At 38.8% G+C, this 19,761-nt stretch overlaps 4 protein-coding genes across 4 annotated transcripts; 3 read left to right on the top strand and 1 right to left on the bottom strand.

Moving 5' to 3' along the window:
- The first annotated feature begins 1,690 nt into the window (after positions 1-1,690).
- On the top strand, positions 1,691-3,827 carry LOC140854235 (putative 4-coumarate--CoA ligase-like 8). The gene is made up of 3 exons (XM_073249704.1): positions 1,691-2,683; positions 2,994-3,345; positions 3,533-3,827. The coding sequence occupies exons 1-2, from the start codon at positions 1,691-1,693 to the stop codon at positions 2,997-2,999; spliced, it is 999 nt and encodes a 332-aa protein (XP_073105805.1). The 3' UTR covers positions 3,000-3,345; positions 3,533-3,827.
- Positions 3,828-7,085: 3,258 nt separating this feature from the next.
- LOC140854276 (uncharacterized) lies at positions 7,086-8,482 on the bottom strand. Its single transcript, XM_073249827.1, has 4 exons — positions 8,297-8,482; positions 8,015-8,218; positions 7,814-7,906; positions 7,086-7,653 (listed from the first exon to the last, which is right to left on the bottom strand). Exons 1-4 carry the CDS (start codon positions 8,480-8,482, stop codon positions 7,606-7,608), a joined length of 531 nt encoding a protein of 176 aa, XP_073105928.1. The 3' UTR covers positions 7,086-7,605.
- Positions 8,483-10,213: 1,731 nt separating this feature from the next.
- On the top strand, positions 10,214-12,527 carry LOC105037228 (uncharacterized). Its single transcript, XM_010912919.3, has 2 exons — positions 10,214-10,634; positions 10,960-12,527. Exons 1-2 carry the CDS (start codon positions 10,434-10,436, stop codon positions 12,382-12,384), a joined length of 1,626 nt encoding a protein of 541 aa, XP_010911221.2. The 5' UTR covers positions 10,214-10,433; the 3' UTR covers positions 12,385-12,527.
- A 1,240-nt stretch (positions 12,528-13,767) lies between these two features.
- Positions 13,768-14,595, top strand: LOC140854234 (transcription factor SRM1-like). Its single transcript, XM_073249703.1, has 2 exons — positions 13,768-14,170; positions 14,315-14,595. The coding sequence occupies exons 1-2, from the start codon at positions 13,827-13,829 to the stop codon at positions 14,490-14,492; spliced, it is 522 nt and encodes a 173-aa protein (XP_073105804.1). The 5' UTR covers positions 13,768-13,826; the 3' UTR covers positions 14,493-14,595.
- Positions 14,596-19,761: the final 5,166 nt, after the last annotated feature.

The following is a 19,761-nucleotide window of genomic DNA, read 5'->3' as shown; positions in this document are numbered from 1 at the left end:
TCTTCACAAACTTCAAAAATGAGGGCTATCAGAATCATTGAAGATACATTCGATACAATAGTTTCAACAAAAAAATTTGCTATTTCGAGAATATCCTTCAGCTCCGCAACATTAGTCTATCCTAGGATAATATGATAATTTTTCATTAAATTATCGAAGATATGTATGGTATAATGATTCTAACCAATAATTTTTCTATTTCGGAGCATTCTTTAACTACTATGCTATCTCTGCAACATTAACCTCCTCTAGTAAGATATGATATTTTTTATTAAATGGTCGATGATATACGTGGTATGATGGTTCTAACCAATAATTTCTCTTTTTTTTTGATACGATGGTTTATTTAAATAATTTTTATATGAATACAATAAAAAAAATCTGAAAATAAAGTATCCCGGAGTTGCTCAAGAATAACCCCTATCTTAGTCCAAAATACTTCTCCAACATGCTCAGCTACAAAGGTTTCCACCCAATCAGCTGCAATGTTCTTCTCATAGAAAACATGCCTTATAATTAGTACAATGCATCCCTCCAACAAAATCAAGATGTCATGCAGAAGAAGATGAGTGGCTCTACCACGGATATAGCTATGAAGTCAGGACACTGCCATGCTGAGTTATCCTCCACAACAAGCTGACCCACCCCCAATATCTGCCTAGCAAATACAATCCCGACCCAGGCCGTGCAAAGGTCCCCCCTAAGAATCGTAGTCTTTATTAAGTGACTCCCCAAGCCATACCAAGCTTAGAGTCAGGTCCACGAATCACAAATCCAGTCCCACCATAATTATCTCAAACACTCCCATTGAAGTTGACTTTCAGATACAACAAAGGGGGCCTAAAAAAATGAACATCCGATAGATCACTGCGTGAGCTAGCAGAGTGGGAGCTCCAAGTCTTCAAAAGCTTGGACATCGCATTGATGATCTCCACTGCTATGTCTAACGCTATCTCAAAAACAAATCGCGTCGAAAATCATCGGGAATCAAACATCAAGTTGTTCCTCGTCAACCAAATGTGGAGGGCTATATAGACCACTCGGATACTTGTTGCCCTAGAAGCATCACTTCCAAGACTGCACTGTAGGAACTTCAGAAAACTTTAGGTGAGATCCTCCGCCTAAGCGATTTACAAGTACATCTCCATCTAGGATCAAACAGATCTCATCCTTAGACATCAGAAAAGGGCATGCTCCATAGTCTTCTCTTCAATGTTACAGCAAGGGCATATCAGCTAAATATTCATGTTCTCAGCTCATAGAAAAGATCTGTTTAGGAGTCAATTTCAAGCCGATCTTTCAGAAGAATAGACTTATCTTTGAATGTATTTTGATCCTCCAGACCTATCGAACCTCTCCATGCTTAAAAAAAATTTTTCAATAGATTTGATAAAAATCAACCATTATAATCCTCAGGAGTGTAAAAATTTTTTAAACCCTAACATCTTGGATGTTGAAAATAAAAATCATAAGGGACAACACCTACTTCTTTAGCTGCTCCCTACAAAGATGGATATCATTATCTGGTTCGACCCCTCACCGACACCCCTCGTGAAATCCGTCACCTACTGTACTGTTGTGCGAAAAATATAAAAAAAAAAAAAAAGTAAAAAACTGCTGCGCTGTCCCCCATCCCCACCTATTTAAGGCCTCTCATACGAGGCTCAGAGTCGCACTACCAGAGGGAGAGATGGCAGGCTCCTCATTTATTACGCGAGAAGAGAGAAGCTTCTTCTGCCCCTCTACCGGCATCTACAACGGTCCATGGAGTTCGTCGCTGGCTCCCACACCACCTCTCTCGCTTCCCCAATTCCTCCTCTTCCACTTCGCTTTCTCCTCCTCCTCCAAGCCCGCTTTCATCGATGCGGAGACCGGCGCAGCCCTCACCATTGCCAACCTCCGCGCTCTCACCGCCGCCGCCGCCCGTGCACTCGCCGTCCTCGGCGTCGGCCATGGCGACGTCGTCCTTCACGTCTCTCCCAACTCTCTCCACTTCCCCGCTTTCGTCCTCGCCGCCATGTCCCTCGGCGCCGTCTTCTCCACCGCCAACTTCCTCCAAACCCGCTCGGAGATCCAATCCCAGGTTCAAGATTCCGGCCCCGTTCTCATCCTCACCACCGCCGACCTCGCCCCCAAGCTCGACGGCCTCATACCCCGCCCTCCGACCCTGATCGACCAATTCTTCGCATCGCTCTCCATCGATCGGAACGCCCCGGTCGAGTTCCCCGGCGTGGGCCCAGCCGATCCGGCGGCGCTGATGTACTCGTCCGGGACGACGGGGAAGAGCAAGGGGGTGGTGAGCTCGCACGGGAATCTGGTGGCGATGGCCAGCGTTCTGCGGCACGTGTGGGGGAGGAGGGAGGAGGTGCACGCGTGCGTGGTGCCGCTGTCCCATATGTTCGGCTTCTCGGTGTTTGTGTGCAGGGCGGTGGCGGCGGGTGCGACGGTGGTGGTGCTCCGGCGGTACGCGCTGGATGAGCTGCTGATGGCGGTGGAGGAGCACCGGGTGACGCTGCTGCCGGCGGTGCCGCCGATGGTGGTGCAGCTGGCGAGGTCGTGCGGCGTGGCGCGAGCCAATTACGATCTGCGCTCGCTCAGGGAGGTGATCTGCTCCGACGCGCCGCTCGGGAGGGACCACATGGAGCGCTTCGCCGACGCATACCCCGGCATAACCCTCTCTCAGGTAGAAAGAGTCATCATTCAAACCCAAGTAGAAAAGTGTGTCTATTTTAGGAAGGAAATCAACTCGCTGATTCGACAAAGCGATGACGTTTAAATCTGGATCAGTTTAATTTGTCAGAGGTGATGAGAGAAAAATAGGAAAATTTTATGGAAAGGCTACACAACGTTAACACTTCCTTTAATATTTTATTCATCTTCGATGGGTTTTTCTGAGAATCTACGGCTCTGTGTTTCAACCACTATAAATCATACCATACGTAAGATTGTTATTCTAAACTCTCATCAACTAATTGGTCTATCAAAATCTCTAGTTCTGAAAGAGAGGTATCATGGATTCTTCTCACGACATTGGTTTGTCGCAAGCGGAGTGGAGCCCGTTCGAAGAGATGGTTTTGGAGCTTCAAATCCAGAGGGAACGTCAGATCGATGGTTTCGGATCAGTGCCAATTTTTCAAGAAAAAGTCCGGAACAAATACTGTACCATCATTATCAGATTCTGAAAGATGACTTGCAGAAAAAAGAAGGTGGCAATTTCGGTGATGGATGTAGTATGGGTATGGCACCGGAGCAACGCCCACCGAAAGGTCAGAACACCTCTTTTGGATCAGGACGCCGCGGTCTGGAGAGGAAGAAGGCTAAGCCATGGACGGAGGGGGAACATCGGTATATATATATTTTACTTTATTGTTATTATTATTATTGTTTTAAAAAATTAGCAATCCAATCAAGGCGCACAATAGATTGGACTTCAAGTACGTACTCGATTGAGGAGATAAATTTCTCAATAAATTTTTTTTTAAAAAAAAAATTACTTATACATTAATTATTAATTAATTTTGCATGCATGTAGGGTATTTTTACAAGGACTTGCAACTTATGGGAAGGGAGATTGGAAGAGCATATCTCGACATGCAGTGGTGACGAGGATGCCAGTGCAAGTGGCCAGTCATGCACAGAAGTTCTTTATCCGCCAAAAATAAGACATAGAGCGCAAGAGAAAGAACATCCACGATGTCACCAATCCTTAGATCTTCTTCTATGATGCATCTCAGATAATTTGCCATTGTGCAGCTGTTTAATTTCTTCTTTCTTTAGCAGACATTACAAAGCCTTAGTAGTAATTATGTTTGGTGTTATGAAAATTCAGTTAGACTTTGAGTTCTTCTGACTCTCAATGCAAAAGATGCTTGTGATATTTCTTCGTTAATTAATTAGCATATGTTCTCCGTCCTAGATATGCTCTAAGTGTTTAAGAAATTCTTTCTTTTGTCTTCTTCCGGATGGGACACGTTCAACACTATGCAGAAAACTGGAGTTGTTTTTGAGTTCATGCATGCCTTAGATTTTAGGGTTTGTGTCTATTGCCATCAGCCACAGTATCAGCACTTGCATGGAGCTTCTACGGCAGCGTATGCAAGTCTTTTATATATATATATAATCCATGTTGAAGGTCGGTCATAAATGGATTGTCAAGTAATTAATATTTTAAAGATAAAGAGAAATGGGATGGATTATTATGTTGCACTCGGTTATCCAAGAAATCATGTAACAGAACAACTTTCATCTCCTAGCTATATGACATGATATCCTTGGGCTTGGCAAATGTTTCTCCAACAACAAAATTTTAAAGCTGGCAGCATATGATTTCCTTAATTAGAGTAATATTGCAGTGTTTTAATAATCATCATGTTTACTACGGAACCAACTCAAACCTGACACAATTCCATAACTTGTCAAACAGTCCATAAACTTCCCTATTTTTGTTATAATGTTGCTTCCTAGTTTAACTAAAAAGAAAATCTTAACTAATCGATTCAATGCCATCTCTCAAAAGTTGGCTTTCAGATCTTGCACTAAGAGCGTATATGGAAAGATACGGTCAATCTGTTTTGACCTTTATTATTAATTGGTTTCATGACTCAAACTAGCTCGGTGTGGAAGCCAGCCTCATCTGGAAGTCAACGCCTCACAAATTAACGAACGCAACATACTTCAGATAAGCCAAATGTGTAATGTCTTTCTGTTCTGATTCATAAGTTTGAATCGCCGGGATGGTCTATGTCTTGTTGTCCTTATTCATCTGTAAGAGATCAAAAGTGGATTTGGAGCAATACGAGTTTCTAAAATACAGGCTCATCACTCTCTATTAAGCGATATTTTTTTCAGAGATTGAGCCAACTTGTGATGGAGCAAGGAAAAGAGTGCTAGTTTACCATGTCTCCGGTGTACAAGATTACGGTTGAGTTACCTTTAGAGAATACTATATGTACACCAGAACTTATCTGACACAGTTGCTTTTATGGTTTTCTCTGGTCAGCAGTCTTTAAACTTTGTTGTAATGCTATGACCTTAATTTTATAACATAAAACATTAATCAGATTGAAGTGGTCTTGGCCAAATTGCGTATGGAATATATATGTGACCACGAGAAATCTTTCCTAGTCATGACATCCAAAGCTTTGACAGATTGGTAAAACAATGGGATTAAATTGTCTGACATTCTCTTTTCTTCTAAGTTCTGATTATATAAGATTATCATCATGCTCTATTAGCTGAAAATTAATGCATCCAAGAAAATGGAGCTGCAAGAAGTGTAATTTCCATGCTCAAGATTTTGACAAATTGTGGATTTGCAACCAGAGGTTTTTTTCTTTTTTTTTTAAAAATTATTTTTTCTTTCATCAGAGTCCAAGAAAGAACTGAGAAATAGTGAGAAGAATCAAAGGCCTGGCCCCAACTCACATTCCATGGAGAGTGATGCCAATAGAAAGATCTAATCAGAATTGGCCTGTCGACCACGTATTCAGATCAGGGGGTGTATTTTTCACAGCAAAGAAGGATGCATCTTCGTTCGCATGAATCCACCATTGGATCAGTTGCTTGCCTTTGAGATTTATAATGATGGATGAATGAATGAATTTGAAGTGCTTTAGAATTGCACGGTGGGTGATCCAATGATAGCCTCATGCAAACCCAAGTAGAAAAGTGTTAAAGAAATTCTTTCCTTTATCTTCTTCCGGATGGGACACGTTCCACACCATGCATGCAGAAAACTGGAGTTGTTTTGGAGTTCATGCATGCCTTAGATTTTAGGGCTTGTGTCTATTGCCATCAGCCACAGTATCAGCACTTGCATGGAGCTTCTACGGCAGCGTATGCAAGTCTTATATATATATATCCATGTTGAAGGTCGGTCATAAATGAATTGTCAAGTAATTAATATTTTAAAGATAAGGAGAAAAGGGAAGGATCATTATGTTGCACTCGGTTATCCAAGAAATCATGTAACAGAACAACTTTCATCTTCTAGCTATATGACATGATATCCTTGGGCTTGGCAAATGTTTCTCCAACAACAAAATTTTAAAGCTTGCTGATTTCCTTAATTAGTGTAATATTGCAGTGTTTTAATAATCATCATGTTTACTACCACTACAGTGAAAATGATAAAAAATGATGCTATAAAAATTATTTTACGATGCTAATAAGCGTCGTCAATAACGTTTACGATGCTTCAAAAAGCATCGCGAAAGCGTCGCCTATGTAAGAGTGGAGATGAAAAGCGCCGACGCTTTTTAAAAGCGTCGTTATAAAATAACGACGTTTTAAAGTGTCGTAAAATTCAATTATAACGGCGTTTTTTAGCGTCGTTAATGACAACGCGTCCTCCACTCTACCAAGATGCTCTTCGAAGCGTCGGCTGTTAAGTCCTTAGCGACGCTTATAAGCATCGTTAAACATTGTTTTAACGATGCTTATAAGCGTCGTTAAATATTATTTATAACGACGTTTTAAAGCATCGTAAAATTTAATTATAACGGCGCTTTTTAGCGTCGTTAATGACAACGCGTCCTCCACTCTACCTAGACGCTTTTCGAAGCGTCGGCTGTTAAGTCCTTAGCCACGCTTATCAGCGTCGTTAAACATTATTTTAACAACGCTTATAAGCGTCGTTAAAATTTTTAAAAGAAAAAAAAATACAGATTTTATATACAAAAAAAAAAAGAATACATACATTCCTGTATAAAATTATATCAATTATTCAAAAATAAACCTGTACAATCACCACCATTCATCCCTGTACAATCACCACCATTCACACCAAAAGCAAACTTCAATAGCAAATTTAACCAAACCAAAAGACATTATTTTATATAAATAAAAATAAAGTACTAATCATCCATTACAATCAAGAGTAATATAAATAAATATAAGAATACAATAAAAATAAAATAATGTCAATCCACAGGCGGATGGTCGTCGCTGTCTCCACGTGACGTGCCACTGTCTCGACGGATGCCTGATGTGCCAGGAGCCTACAAAAAATATATCAAAAGCATGATTTGCATATCTATAAATAAAAATATATAGATCATTAAATTAATACAAAAATATATATTTAATAATATGTGTTTAGCTGAGATAGGCCATACATCTCTAATAAAGATGTAAGCCGATCAATCTGTCCCCTCATGGCCTGCATCTCGGTACGGCTCTGTCGCATCTCCTCCATCTCAGCGGCACGACTCTATCTAATCTCCTGTATCTCCGCCTCGAGTCTGCGAACGCGTGAATCTTGAGCATCTGCTGCAGCATGCTGCGTATATCTACTAACCTCAGATAACTGAGTGGGGGTGACTCCTACTCCATAATCCTTCACTCGACTGTAGCGCTCTGGTCCCATCAACTCTATGAACACCTCGGCCTCGATACGGCTCTGCTGCGTAGATGCTGCGGACTCGTCGTCACGCTCCGCAATAAGAGATGTAGCCCTCTCCTGTATTTATTTTGAAAACAAGAGTTATACATTAATAGCTAACAAAATTAAATTAAAATCATTGTAAAAAATAGAATATTAATAATGCCGTACATATAAATCTCTCGACTCATCTCGAACAAAAGTACCATCCTGATGAGTATGAGTCATCCGGTAAAACTCCACTTTACCGGTTCCCTCCCATGCTCATCCACCTACACAAATAATTTCAATTTTAAGCAAACAGTTATAATAATTTAAAAAAATATATGAGTATCATGATACAGACATGGTCCACGATACATAATGATATTAGTTATATAAATATTTCAACATAAAAATTAAAAGTTAATTATGAAAGTTTAAGGAACATACAAACTCCTGTCGGAGTCGTGCATAACTCTTCGACCCCGATATATGAGGAACAGACTGAGCTGCTCGTGCAGCTCTACCAATAGCAGAATAAGTCTGTAAAATAAAGTAAAAAACTTGTTATATATATAATATATAATATATAATAAAAATTAATATTTTTATAAAATATTTAGAAAAAAAGATAATGAGCAGATATTATACCTGTGCCCTCTCGGAGAACCAATAATGAACCAACTCCATCCACTGATGAGGGGGTACATCAGGAGGATAATTTCTAGCAACCTCCTCCTCTGTCATACCCTGTCTCATATAGTCCCTCTTCAATTGTGCTCTATATTCTTTCCATTTGCGGTTGAGAGACTTCATTACAAAATCATGAGTGGATGGAGGGAGAACAAACTTGCTCTATAAAAAAAAAATTAAATGAAATAAATTATATAAGTGATTAACAATTAATATACAGTATGAACATCAATTCATTACCTCTATAACTCGGAGGAGCTCAACTTTGTACGTTGGAAGCATGTCATTCCATTTTGCATAGTCCAATGGATATAGCTGAGGCCTCCGAGCAACAGTCCCCAAAAATGAAGTCAATAAGCAGGCAGCTTTCTTAATTGGCTGATCTAGCTGATTGCACTCCACAACAATTCTCTCATCCTCATGCATCTGCCACACATCTCGTACTACTGTGGGTCTGCATCTGGAGCGTACTCTCTCGGATCCGTCTGCAAAAAATACATAAAAGTAACTATATCATAAATTTACATAAAATAAAATAAAACTAAAATTACATAAAAGACAATATATACCATGCACGTGTATCTCATCATCTGGCTGATGAATAGGAGGATCGTGCTGTGCTGATGATGAAGGACAGGGCTCAAAATACTGTGCAGCTGAACTGGCCTCAGGCTGCTGTGCTGAAGAAGACGTACCGGCCTCTGTCTGTGAAAACTGAAACTGCACACCAGCATATCGTCCCCTGCGACGCATGATGTCACCTAGCATTTATATAAATAGAAGGTAGAATCAGTTAATATATGGAGTAAAATAACACAATAATTAATGCAAAATATATACATCATAAATAATTATTACCAGTAACAATCAAGCAGTAGTATTTCCTTCAAATTCTGTTCTAACCAACGTCGTCGTAGCATTTAAATCATCAGCTGGCACAAAATTGTAGGACAACATTGTGTATAGGTGTCATCGTCATCATCCTCCACTTGGTTTTCCATATCATATAAGTCTCTAGGTTTTGTTTTGATTACAGTAAACCAATCTTTATCTTTTGCATCTTGTACATAAAATACTTGACGAGCTTGACATGAAAAAATGAATGGATCATCCTTCAATAACACACCAGTGTGTATCAACCTTGAAAAATTTACAAATGTAAATCCATTTACATCTTGTTTCAAATCCCTTGGTGAGTTTATGTCTATCCAATCACATCTAAACAATACTACTTTAAATTTTTCATAATAATCTAACTCATAGATATCTTTAAGTGCACCATAATAGGATTTTCCATCCGCTTCCACCATAACACCGCTATTCTATGTTTTTCTAAATTTTTTTCGTTCTCTAATATGAAATTTAAAGCCATTAATTATGAAACCGTTATATCTATTCACAATCTTGTTAGGTCCTCGAGCAAGAGCTATTAGTTCATCTGAATTATTTGTCTCCATCATCTTTGAAACCTAAAAAAAAATGATATGACGAAGTGCTGTTGAGTTATCTGATATTAAATATGTATCAAAAATTAATATATCCCATAATTAAATATAAATCACACCTGATTCGAAAGCCACATAGGGAATAACTCGACCAATGTTATGATTGGCTCGTCTCTGATAAATTAAAAATTCACTGCATAAAATATAAATATATCATTTAGAACATTATATCTAATATAAAATTTAAATTTTGATATCATGCCTTAAATATACTAACCTGCGATGGTCAAATATTATGTCACTATGAAGTAACACATAACGATGTACTTGTGCTAAGGATTTTTGATCAAGTACAATACTTTCAGCTCTTCCCAAGAATTTTCCAGCAGTTAAGAACTTATACAGTTCTGCATTCTCCACAAAGTCATTATGCCGTTGAGGTCGACTAAAAATAGTCTCTACACCTTGAAGATATATTGAACAAAATGTCAAACATTCATCCGCAATATATGCTTCAGCAATCGAGCCTTCGGGATAGGCTCTATTTCGCACATAATCTTTAAGACGCACAAGATACCTTCAAGAATTAAATATTTATTAAAATATCAGTATGCTGTTATTTCTAATAAAATTATCAAAAGATTTAAGGTTTGAAATAATACCTCTCAATAGGATACATCCATCTATAATGTACCGGTCCACCAACTTTAACTTCTGAAGCTAGGTGAATGAGTAGATGTACCATAATAGTGAAAAATCCAGGAGAAAAAATCTTTTCCATCTGACAAAGTGTAATTGCAATATCGGATTCTATTGCCCCTCCCGCATCTAATGGTCTAACTAAGATAGAGTCAGGTAAATCAGCATCGAGTGTCATTCCTGAAAACCTCCTGGAGTCTCAAAGTTCATTAACTCGAAGTTGTGGCATCATTATGGCGGATAAAGAAGCTGATGGAAAAGTCGATGAACTTAAATGGCTTGAAACACTTGATAAAGAACTGCAGGATACGAATAAAGAAAGAAGTATATGCTCATCCTTGGAGCAAAGTGTTCTCAACTGCGAACAAGAATTAAATGGAAGGGCTTCTTCCATGTTGCCAGTCAGTTCATCTGTGAAGACTCAACATGATCAGGTGAATTATAACATAAAATTAAACTTATATAATTATGTCTTTTCTGGGCTTGTAAAAGGCTAGGGTTGTCAGTAATCTCTGCAACCTTGAGGCATTGAATTAAATTATCCCCAGACATTCTCTGGCCAGCTTCCTATTCAAAAGTATTCAGGCTTGCTTTCTGCATCTTGGTCCTTTGTTTTGCTATGACAAAACTATGTGGAAGATTTGAATATTTTCCAAATTTAGAACCTAGTTTTAATATTTGAATATTTGCCAAACTGTACATTGTTTTTTGGTTCTAATATTACTTTTTCTTTTTTTCTTTGTTGGTACTGGATTGCAGGATGCATCTAGGGAGTTCAAGAATCAGATAACTGGATCACAAGATGGAGCATGTTTAACAAAATCAGTTGAGACTGGCTCTGAAAAGCAACGACATGAAGAGAGAGCAAATAAATCTTCTTTTTCTACATGTTTTCTAGGTCTGCTATTGAATTCAGGGGGACCTGATGTCTCTGTTAAGGATTTCCAAAGCATGCATTCGTCATTGAATTTCAGTATTAAAGACAGCGCTCAGGAATGCAACAGGAGATTTCCATGGCCTAGCATTGGCGTGAATGCATGTGTATCAAAGCAAAAGCAGATAGTCGACGATATTATAACTGGCTCACAGATGTTAGAAAAGAGGCAAGCCCCTCCATTAGATAAGTTTAAGAGGAATGCAAATGAATGGTCAGAAGAAGAATTAGACTTTCTTTGGATTGGTGTGAGAAGATATGGAGTTAACAATTGGAATGCAATGCTAAGGGATCCAAAACTTTGCTTCATGAAATCAAGAGCTGCGGAGGATCTTGCTGAGCGATGGAATTTAGAGCAAAGAAAGCTTCTGAATGGTGCACTATTCAAGCCAGGAACACTGTCTGTACCAGACCTTTCACTGCCTCCTTTTACGACTGATTCTTGGCCAGCAAAACCATCATTAAGTAACCACTATGGTGGTAATGGTGCCTGGTCAGCTTGTTCAGAATTCCCAATGCTCACAGCTGAGCCTAAACTTTCTCTGGGAGATGTATACCTCAAGAATGAGAACACCTTCAAGAGAAATCCACTTCATTCATTAGGCCTGGGCCCAGCCAATCCTCTCACAAGTGTCAGTCCGCCTGCAGATTCCATCCTCTGCAGCTTCCCGGTGGGTTCTTCTTTCCCAGGGTCAGGACTCGCTCACCATAAATCTTTCAATGTTCACACAAGGTATGACTATGAATCATCTTCTTCGCACCACAAGTCAGTTGAAAGGCTGACTCAGGATCACCAACCAACGAGTGTGCCAGCAAGTAATCTCCCTCATTGGCTTAGAGATGTGTTGATCCCACAACCAAAGCCAAGCAATTCAACATTGCCTCCTGTTTCAGCCCTGGCACAACCTGCAAGCATGCTTAGTACTGACACAAGAGTAGAGCCAACTGCTCCACCTAAGGATTCCCGGGGACGGGGAATTCTGAAGAGAAAGAACATCACATCTGGTAATCATGCTAGCACCGTAAGCGTGTCTGAAAGATCGGTATCTATGAATGAGCATCGGATGGGGAAAAGGCCTGGTGCTCTTCCAACTCTGGGTGTGAACTCCCCGAAACCTACATCGGTTAATACAGGTTCAGGTCTGAATGGTGTATCCAATTTGAATAAGAATTCAGGTCCTGGCGGACCAAGTAACTTGGTTGTTATTGATAGTGATGCATCTTCTGAGGAGACGATATCGGACAGCTAGTTCTCTAAGAAATGGCATTGCGGTTGGTAAGTTGTACAGGGTTTTGTTTTGAGCCTGTACAGTTTTTCTATATATAAATGACCTGTTAATTTTGTTGTCCTCGATGTATTCTTGTAGGAGCTAATCCCATCTCCTTTTGTTTACTTTTCATTTTGCACTAATTTGACGCATCTATTTAGTAAGTTGTTAGGAAATGGATTTTATGCCTTCTGCATCAGGTAGGATATGCTAGTTGCGGTGGAGCTTATTATTGACCCTTAAAGAGTCTAGGACAATTCAAGGCATGGGTTGCTGCAGCGCAGAAACGACCCTACTTGGTTGTATGTTTGATATTTTGCAGTTTATCAATCAACTTCTTGATAAATGCAACAGTATGACACCAGTCAAAACACTTCTCCATCTACAAACCTCAAGACCTTTGTGCAATCCAACAATCATTAGTGCCAACCCTGCGAACATGAACCTCGAACACCAAGCCTATCCCACCGCATGAGAACCTCCATCGATTAGCCCAAGCCCATCCAATCCCAATAACATACGTTCACCCATTAACACTTCCTGATTAGCCTCCTCAATCCTGTGCCAGAACTCATAACCGCCTCAGCATGGCATCCTTACCATCTCACCTCAGCTGAATCCATAACCCATCCAAATGTAACACCGAACCCAACTAGGTGAAGTCCAACTCAAATAGACTAAACCTAAAATCCAATTGAGTTGGCTATGAATCGTAACCCTGGAGAGAGACGATTTGTCAGTCCACTTACATGTTGGACTTGGGCTTTTGTTCCTAACCTCAAAATTAAGAAAATCTGGTAATAAAATAAACATGCGCAACGAAAATCAAGTGAATTTTAGCATGCAAACAAATCCTCCTGGTCAGGCAAAAATTTGGTGTGAGAGAATAACTAATTTTAAGGGGTAATATTTTATTATACATTTTGGACATGTTTGTGCATAAGCACTACATACGGCTGTGTGAGATCTTGATTCCAGATTGAAAATAAATAAATAAATAACAATCGTAAGTAAATGAAGTACAGAGAATTTGAACTGCAAAATATTCCACATGGAGCGCTTCGCCGAAGCATACCCCGGCATAACCCTCTCTCAGGTAGAAAGAGTCATCATTCAAACCCAAGTAGAAAAGTGTGTCTATTTTAGGAAGGAAATCAATTCGCTGATTCGACAAAGCGATCACGTTTAAATCTGGATCTGTTTAATTTGTCAGAGGTGATGAGAGAAAAATAGGAAAATTTTATGGAAAGGCTGCACAACGTTAACACTTCCTTTAATATTTTATTCATCTTCGATGGGTTTTTCTGCGAATCTATGGCGGTGTGTTTCAACCACTATAAATCATACCATACGTGGGATTGTTGTTCTAAACTCTCATCAACTAATTGGTCTATCAAAATCTCTAGTTCTGAAAGAGAGGTATCATGGATTCTTCTCAGGACGTTGGTTTGTCGCAAGCGGAGTGGAGCCCGTTCGAAGAGATGGTTTTGGAGCTTGCTCTCCTGGCAAACCCAGAGGGAACGCCAAATCGATGGTCTCGGATCAGTGCCAATTTTTCAAGAAAAAGTCCGGAACAAGTACTGTACCATCATTATCAGATTCTGAAAGATGACTTGAAGAAGGAAGAAGGTGGCAATTCCGGTGATGGATGTAGTATGGGTATGGCACCGAAGCAACGCCCACCGAAAGGTCAGAACACCTCTTTTGGGTCAGGACGCCGCGGTCTGGAGAGGAGGAAGGCTAAGCCATGGACGGAGGAGGAACATCGGTATATATATATTTTACTTTATTGTTATTATTATTATTATTTTAAAAAGTTAGCAATCTAATCAAGGCGCACAACAGATTGGACTTCTTTAAAAAAAAAAATTTGCTTGTACATTAATTATTAATTAATTTTACATGCATGTAGGTTATTTTTACAAGGACTTGCAACTTATGGGAAGGGGGATTGGAAGAGCATATCTCGACATGCAGTGGTGACGAGGACGCCAGTGCAAGTGGCCAGTCATGCACAGAAGTTCTTCATCCGCCAAAAACAAGACATGGAGCGCAAGAGAAAGAGCATCCACGATGTCACCAATCCTTAGATCTTCTTCTATGATGCATCTCAGATAATTTGCCATATTTGCGTGCAGCTGTTTAATTTCTTCTTTCTTTAGCAGACATTACAAAGCCTTAGTAGTAATTATGTTTGGTGTTATGAAAATTCAGTTAGACTTTGAGTTCTCCTGACTCTCAATGCAAAAGATGCTTGTGATATTTTTTCGTTAATTAATTAGCATATGTTCTCCGTGCTAGATATGCTCTAAGTGTTTAAGAAATTCTTTCCTTTGTCTTCTTCCGGATGGGACACGTTCAACACCATGCAGAAAACTGGAGTTGTTTTGGATTTCATGCATGCCTTAGATTTTAGGGCTTGTGTCTATTGCCATCAGCCACAGTATCAGCACTTGCATGGAGCTTCTATGGCAGCGTATGCAAATCTTATATATATATATATATATATATATATATATATATATATATATATATATATATATATATATATATATATATATATATATATATATATCCATGTGAAGGTCGGTCATAAATGGATTGTCAAGTAATTAATATTTTAAAGATAAGGAGAAAAGGGATGGATCATTATGTTGCACTCGGTTATCCAACAACTTTCATCTCCTAGCTATATGACATGATATCCTTAGGCTTGGCAAATGTTTCCCCAACAACAAAATTTTAAAGCTTGCAGCATATGATTTCCCTAATTAGAGTAATATTGCAGTGTTTTAATAATCATCATGTTTACTACGGAACCAACTCAAACCTGATGCAATTCCATAACTTGTCAAACAGTCCATAAACTTCCCTATTTTTGTTATAATGTTGCTTCCTAGTTCAACTAAAAAGAAAATCTTAACTAATCGATTCAATGCCATCTCTCAAAAGTTGGCTTTCAGATCTTGCACTAAGAGCGTATATGGAAAGATACGGTCAATCTGTTTTGACCTTTATTATTAATTGGTTTCATGACTCAAACTAGCTCGGTGTGGAAGCCAGCCTCATCTAGAAGTCAACGCCTCACAAATTAACGAACGCAACATACTTCAGGTAAGCCAAATGTGTAATGTCTTTCTGTTCTGATTCATAAGTTTGAATCGCCAGGATGGTCTATGTCTTGTTGTCCTTATTCATCTGTAAGAGATCAAAAGTGGATTTGGAGCAATACGAGTTTCTAAAGTACAGGCTCATCACTCTCTATTAAGCGATATTTTTTTCAGAGATTGAGCCAACTTGTGATGGAGCAAGGAAAAGAGTGCAAGTTTACCATGTCTCAGGTGTACTGATTACGTTTGATTTACCTTTAGAGAATACTATATGTACACCAGAACTTATCTGACACAGTTGCTTTTATGGTTTTCTCTGGTCAGCAGTCTTTAAACTTTGTTGTAATGCTATGACCTTAATTTTATAACATAAAACATTAATCAGATTGAAGTGGTCTTGGCCAAATTACGTATGGAATATATATGTGACCACGAGAAATCTTTCCTAGTCATGACATCCAAAGCTTTGACAGATTGGTAAAACAATGGGATTAAATTGTCTGACATTCTCTTTCCTTCTAAGTTCTAATTATATAAGATTATCATCATGCTCTATTAGCTGAAAATTAATGCATCCAGGAAAATGGAGCTGCAAGAAGTGTAATTTCCATGCTCAAGATTTTGTCAAATTATGGATTTGCAACAAGAGGTTTTTTTCTTTTTTAAAAAAAAATTATTTTTTCTTGTTAAGTCCTTAGCGACGCTTATAAGCATCGTTAAATATTGTTTTAATGATACTTATAAGCGTCGTTAAATATTATTTATAACGACGCTTTAAAGCATCGTAAAATTCAATTATAACGATGCTTTTTAGCGTCGTTAATGACAACGCGTCCTCCACTCTACCAAGACGCTTTTTGAAGCGTCGGCTGTTAAGTCCTTAGCGACGCTTATAAGCGTCGTTAAACATTATTTTAACGACGCTTATAAGCGTCGTTAAAGTTTTTAAAAGAAAAAAAAAATATAGATTTTATATACAAAAAAAAAAAATACATACGTTCCTGTACAAAATTATATTAATTATTCAAACATAAACCTATACAATCACCATCATTCATACCTGTACAATCACCACCATTCACACCAAAAGCAAACTTCAATAGCAAATTTAACCAAATCAAAAGATATTATTTTATATAAATAAAAATAAAGTACTAATCGTCCATTACAATCAAGAGTAATATAAATAAATATAAGAATACAATAAAAATAAAATAATATCAATCCGCAGGCGGATGGTCGTCGCTGTCTCCACGTGACTTGCCGCTGTCTCGACGGGTGCCTGATGTGCCAGGAGCCTACAAGAAACATATCAAAAGCATGATTTGCATATCTATAAATAAAAATATATAGATCATTAAATTAATATAAAAATATATATTTAATAATATGTGTTTATCTGAGATGGGCCATACATCTCTAATAAAGATGTAAGCCGATCAATCTGTCCCCTCATGGCCTGCATCTCGGCACGGCTCTATCGCATCTCCTCCATCTCAGCGGCACGACTCTATTTAATCTCCTGTATCTCCGCCTCGAGTCTGCGAACGCGTGAATCCTGAGCATCTGCTGCAGCATGTTGCGTATATCTACTAACCTCAGATAACTGAGTGGGGGTGACTCCTACTCCATAACCCCTCACTCGGCCGTAGCGCTCTGGTCCCATCAACTCTGTGAACACCTCGGCCTCGATACGGCTCTGCTGCGTAGATACTGCGGATTGTTGAGAAATGTGTCCCAAAAAGCTAATCGTCAAGCTGTTGACGGTTGAGCAACCAAGTATTGTAATTGATTTGTTAATAAATAAAATATATTTGGCATCTTCATCATAAGCTTTCATCTTCTAATGAACTCCGTTGTTATGATGAAGTCCTTAGAACTATTTAAGTTCGATAAAGAGAGGATTTATCGATTAGTCTTTAAAACTGTTCACGATCAAATGATAAGCTGTTAATAAGGACGACAGCTTCTATCAAGCATAGGTCGCTGTAGGCCATATAGGTTGGTTATCCTCTTAACCAAGGAGTGTGGAGACACTGGTATGGCATACAGGTGAGATGTAAGGGTACATCATCATTGAACGTGACCAACTTCAGAGCATTCTGCTGTCGAAAATGTCTCTGATGGGATATAGGTATAAGTGTCCCTTAGACTTGAGATCGTCTCAGTGACTTGCAAGCAACTCACTGTGCTTTAGTACTGGACTAACTGAATTTCTAATTCAGGGACGGAAGGTTTCTGGGCACAGTTAAGTACTTGCGAAGTCAGAGTGTGATCGAGATGGGATTGACCACTCCAAGAGTTGGAGAAGAATGAGTCGCTGTATTTCAATTTAGCAAAACCTTGGCCAGGGTAATCCATCAGATGGATTTGATATTTTGAAATACAGTGTGGACAACCTGATCAGAGTTGACAGTTGAACTCTGGGGTATCTTATGATCATTTTGGTCAAGGGGATGAATTATATGAAAACTATATCCGCATGGGTTCTAAGGATGTTGTTCTACACATTCGACCTATCCGATCGTCGGGTATCATTGCTAGATGGTCACTTCGATTGGTACAGAAATTTGTTTCTGTGCTACCGACTTAGGTTCGGACCTATGAGGTCACACACATTAGAGTTCATGATCCGATCGGATGGTTGATCAATGATTAAGAATCGTTCTAGGGTTAAATGATCAATACGATTGACATTTAACCCAGTGCAAGTGTTGTAGGAGGATCGATTAGCAATTCGATTGCTAATTGGCTTAATTTGATTAAGCCAATGGGCTGAGATTAAGTCTAATTAAATATGATTTAATTAGATTTATTTTGGACTTGATTGGATCAAGTCCAATTGGTTTATTGGATAAGCCAAGTGCAAGAAAAAATTAGTCCTAGTTCAACTAGGACTTGGGTCAATCTAATTTCTAATTTGATTAGAAAATTAAATCAGATTTAAATCTAATTTAATCTGATTAAATTAGGTTCTTAATTGGGTTAAGACCTATTTTAATTAGGTTGATCTAATTTTGGTTTGATTTGGTTTGGGAAACCAAATTAAAACAAGTCATAAGATAGAATCCTAGTAAAACTAGGATTCCACCTTGCGCCACATAAGCCTTCCCCACGCCCTCTCTCTTATTCAACGCCAATCTCCACTTATTTTGTGCGACAAAAGTCCTCTCCCAGGTCTCTCCCACGTTCACAAAAGGTTTTCTCTCTTCTTTCTTACATGGAAGGTGGTTTGGATCAAATCAAAAAGGAATAAGTTTGGATTTCGAATTCTATGAGATAGAGTTTTAGAAATCCAAAACTCTTTCAATTTTGTACCGAATTTATCCAAATTTTTTTTTAAAATTTTTATGACTTTTAGGGTACACATTGTGCACCCTTTTCTGGTGATCCATGCATGAAAATATGGAGGAGGTGCTTAAGAGTTGGGCACCCCTTAACTTGCCATGTTTGGATAAGCCTTGACTAGGTATTTGACCTAGACAAGGACTCTATCATATCTCTCTGTATAAAATGAGTTTCTTCATAAAATTTTAGGAGAAGACAGAGATTTGAGAGACCTTTGTGCCATCCAAAAATCAGAGAGAAAGACCTTTGGATCGTGGAGATATAAAAGACGCAAGTTAAGGTGTCTAGAGAGAAAAACGTGAAGAAGAAGAGGGTCTTCTTCTAGGGTTTTTTATTTTCATATCTTTCCTCCCTCCATCTTGAGTTTCCTGAGAGCGTCTCAGATCTGAAACTCCTCCTTTTACTTTCCATCTTTGAAAGAGTCCAAATCAAGAAGAAGGAGGTACCTGATCAACCATCAAAGAAGGATCAGTGCAGTACTAGCATACTGTGCTGATTTTCTGAAGCAGGACTTCTGATCGAGATTCGTGGGCTCGTGTGGATGACTCCTAGAGATCGGACGCATGTGCGGCTTGCAACATCATCCTTAAGGCCGGATCAGCGAGGTTAGAGCGTCTAACTTGCAAGGTAATAGATCTGATCTATTGTTTAATACATACATTAGATGTGGTATAGAAACATGTTGATATGATCAACATGTAGTTCATGCTATATTTATATATTTTAATTTCTGATTTAATGCTATGTAATAATCATGTAATAGGATCTTAGATCTAGAGATTCTCTGATTTTAGAAAATAAATTTTGATTTATTTTAGTCTTCCGCTGTATGATCTTGAAAAAGTTTCAAGATCTAACCCTGAAACCCTAGATCTGGTTCCTACACGGACTCGTAGTCACG

This window comes from Elaeis guineensis, chromosome 16 (genome assembly GCF_000442705.2).
Source record: "Elaeis guineensis isolate ETL-2024a chromosome 16, EG11, whole genome shotgun sequence".
Lineage (NCBI taxonomy): Eukaryota > Viridiplantae > Streptophyta > Magnoliopsida > Arecales > Arecaceae > Elaeis > Elaeis guineensis.
This window is presented reverse-complemented; position numbering and strand designations above follow the sequence as displayed.

What these genes read in the sequence shown, in the direction of transcription:
- LOC140854235 (XM_073249704.1), top strand. Translation starts at nt 1,691, where the DNA reads ATGGCAGGCTCCTCATTTATTACGCGAGAAGAGAGAAGCTTCTTCTGC.
- LOC140854276 (XM_073249827.1), bottom strand. Translation starts at nt 8,482, where the DNA reads ATGCATGAGGATGAGAGAATTGTTGTGGAGTGCAATCAGCTAGATCAG. An exon ending in GGTTCTCCGAGAGGGCACAG is followed by an intron (nt 7,907 to 8,014) that starts GTATAATATCTG and finishes TTTATTTTACAG; the next exon opens with ACTTATTCTGCTATTGGTAG. An exon ending in CACGACTCCGACAGGAGTTT is followed by an intron (nt 7,654 to 7,813) that starts GTATGTTCCTTA and finishes TTATTTGTGTAG; the next exon opens with GTGGATGAGCATGGGAGGGA.
- LOC105037228 (XM_010912919.3), top strand. Translation starts at nt 10,434, where the DNA reads ATGGCGGATAAAGAAGCTGATGGAAAAGTCGATGAACTTAAATGGCTT. An exon ending in TGAAGACTCAACATGATCAG is followed by an intron (nt 10,635 to 10,959) that starts GTGAATTATAAC and finishes ACTGGATTGCAG; the next exon opens with GATGCATCTAGGGAGTTCAA.
- LOC140854234 (XM_073249703.1), top strand. Translation starts at nt 13,827, where the DNA reads ATGGATTCTTCTCAGGACGTTGGTTTGTCGCAAGCGGAGTGGAGCCCG. An exon ending in TGGACGGAGGAGGAACATCG is followed by an intron (nt 14,171 to 14,314) that starts GTATATATATAT and finishes ACATGCATGTAG; the next exon opens with GTTATTTTTACAAGGACTTG.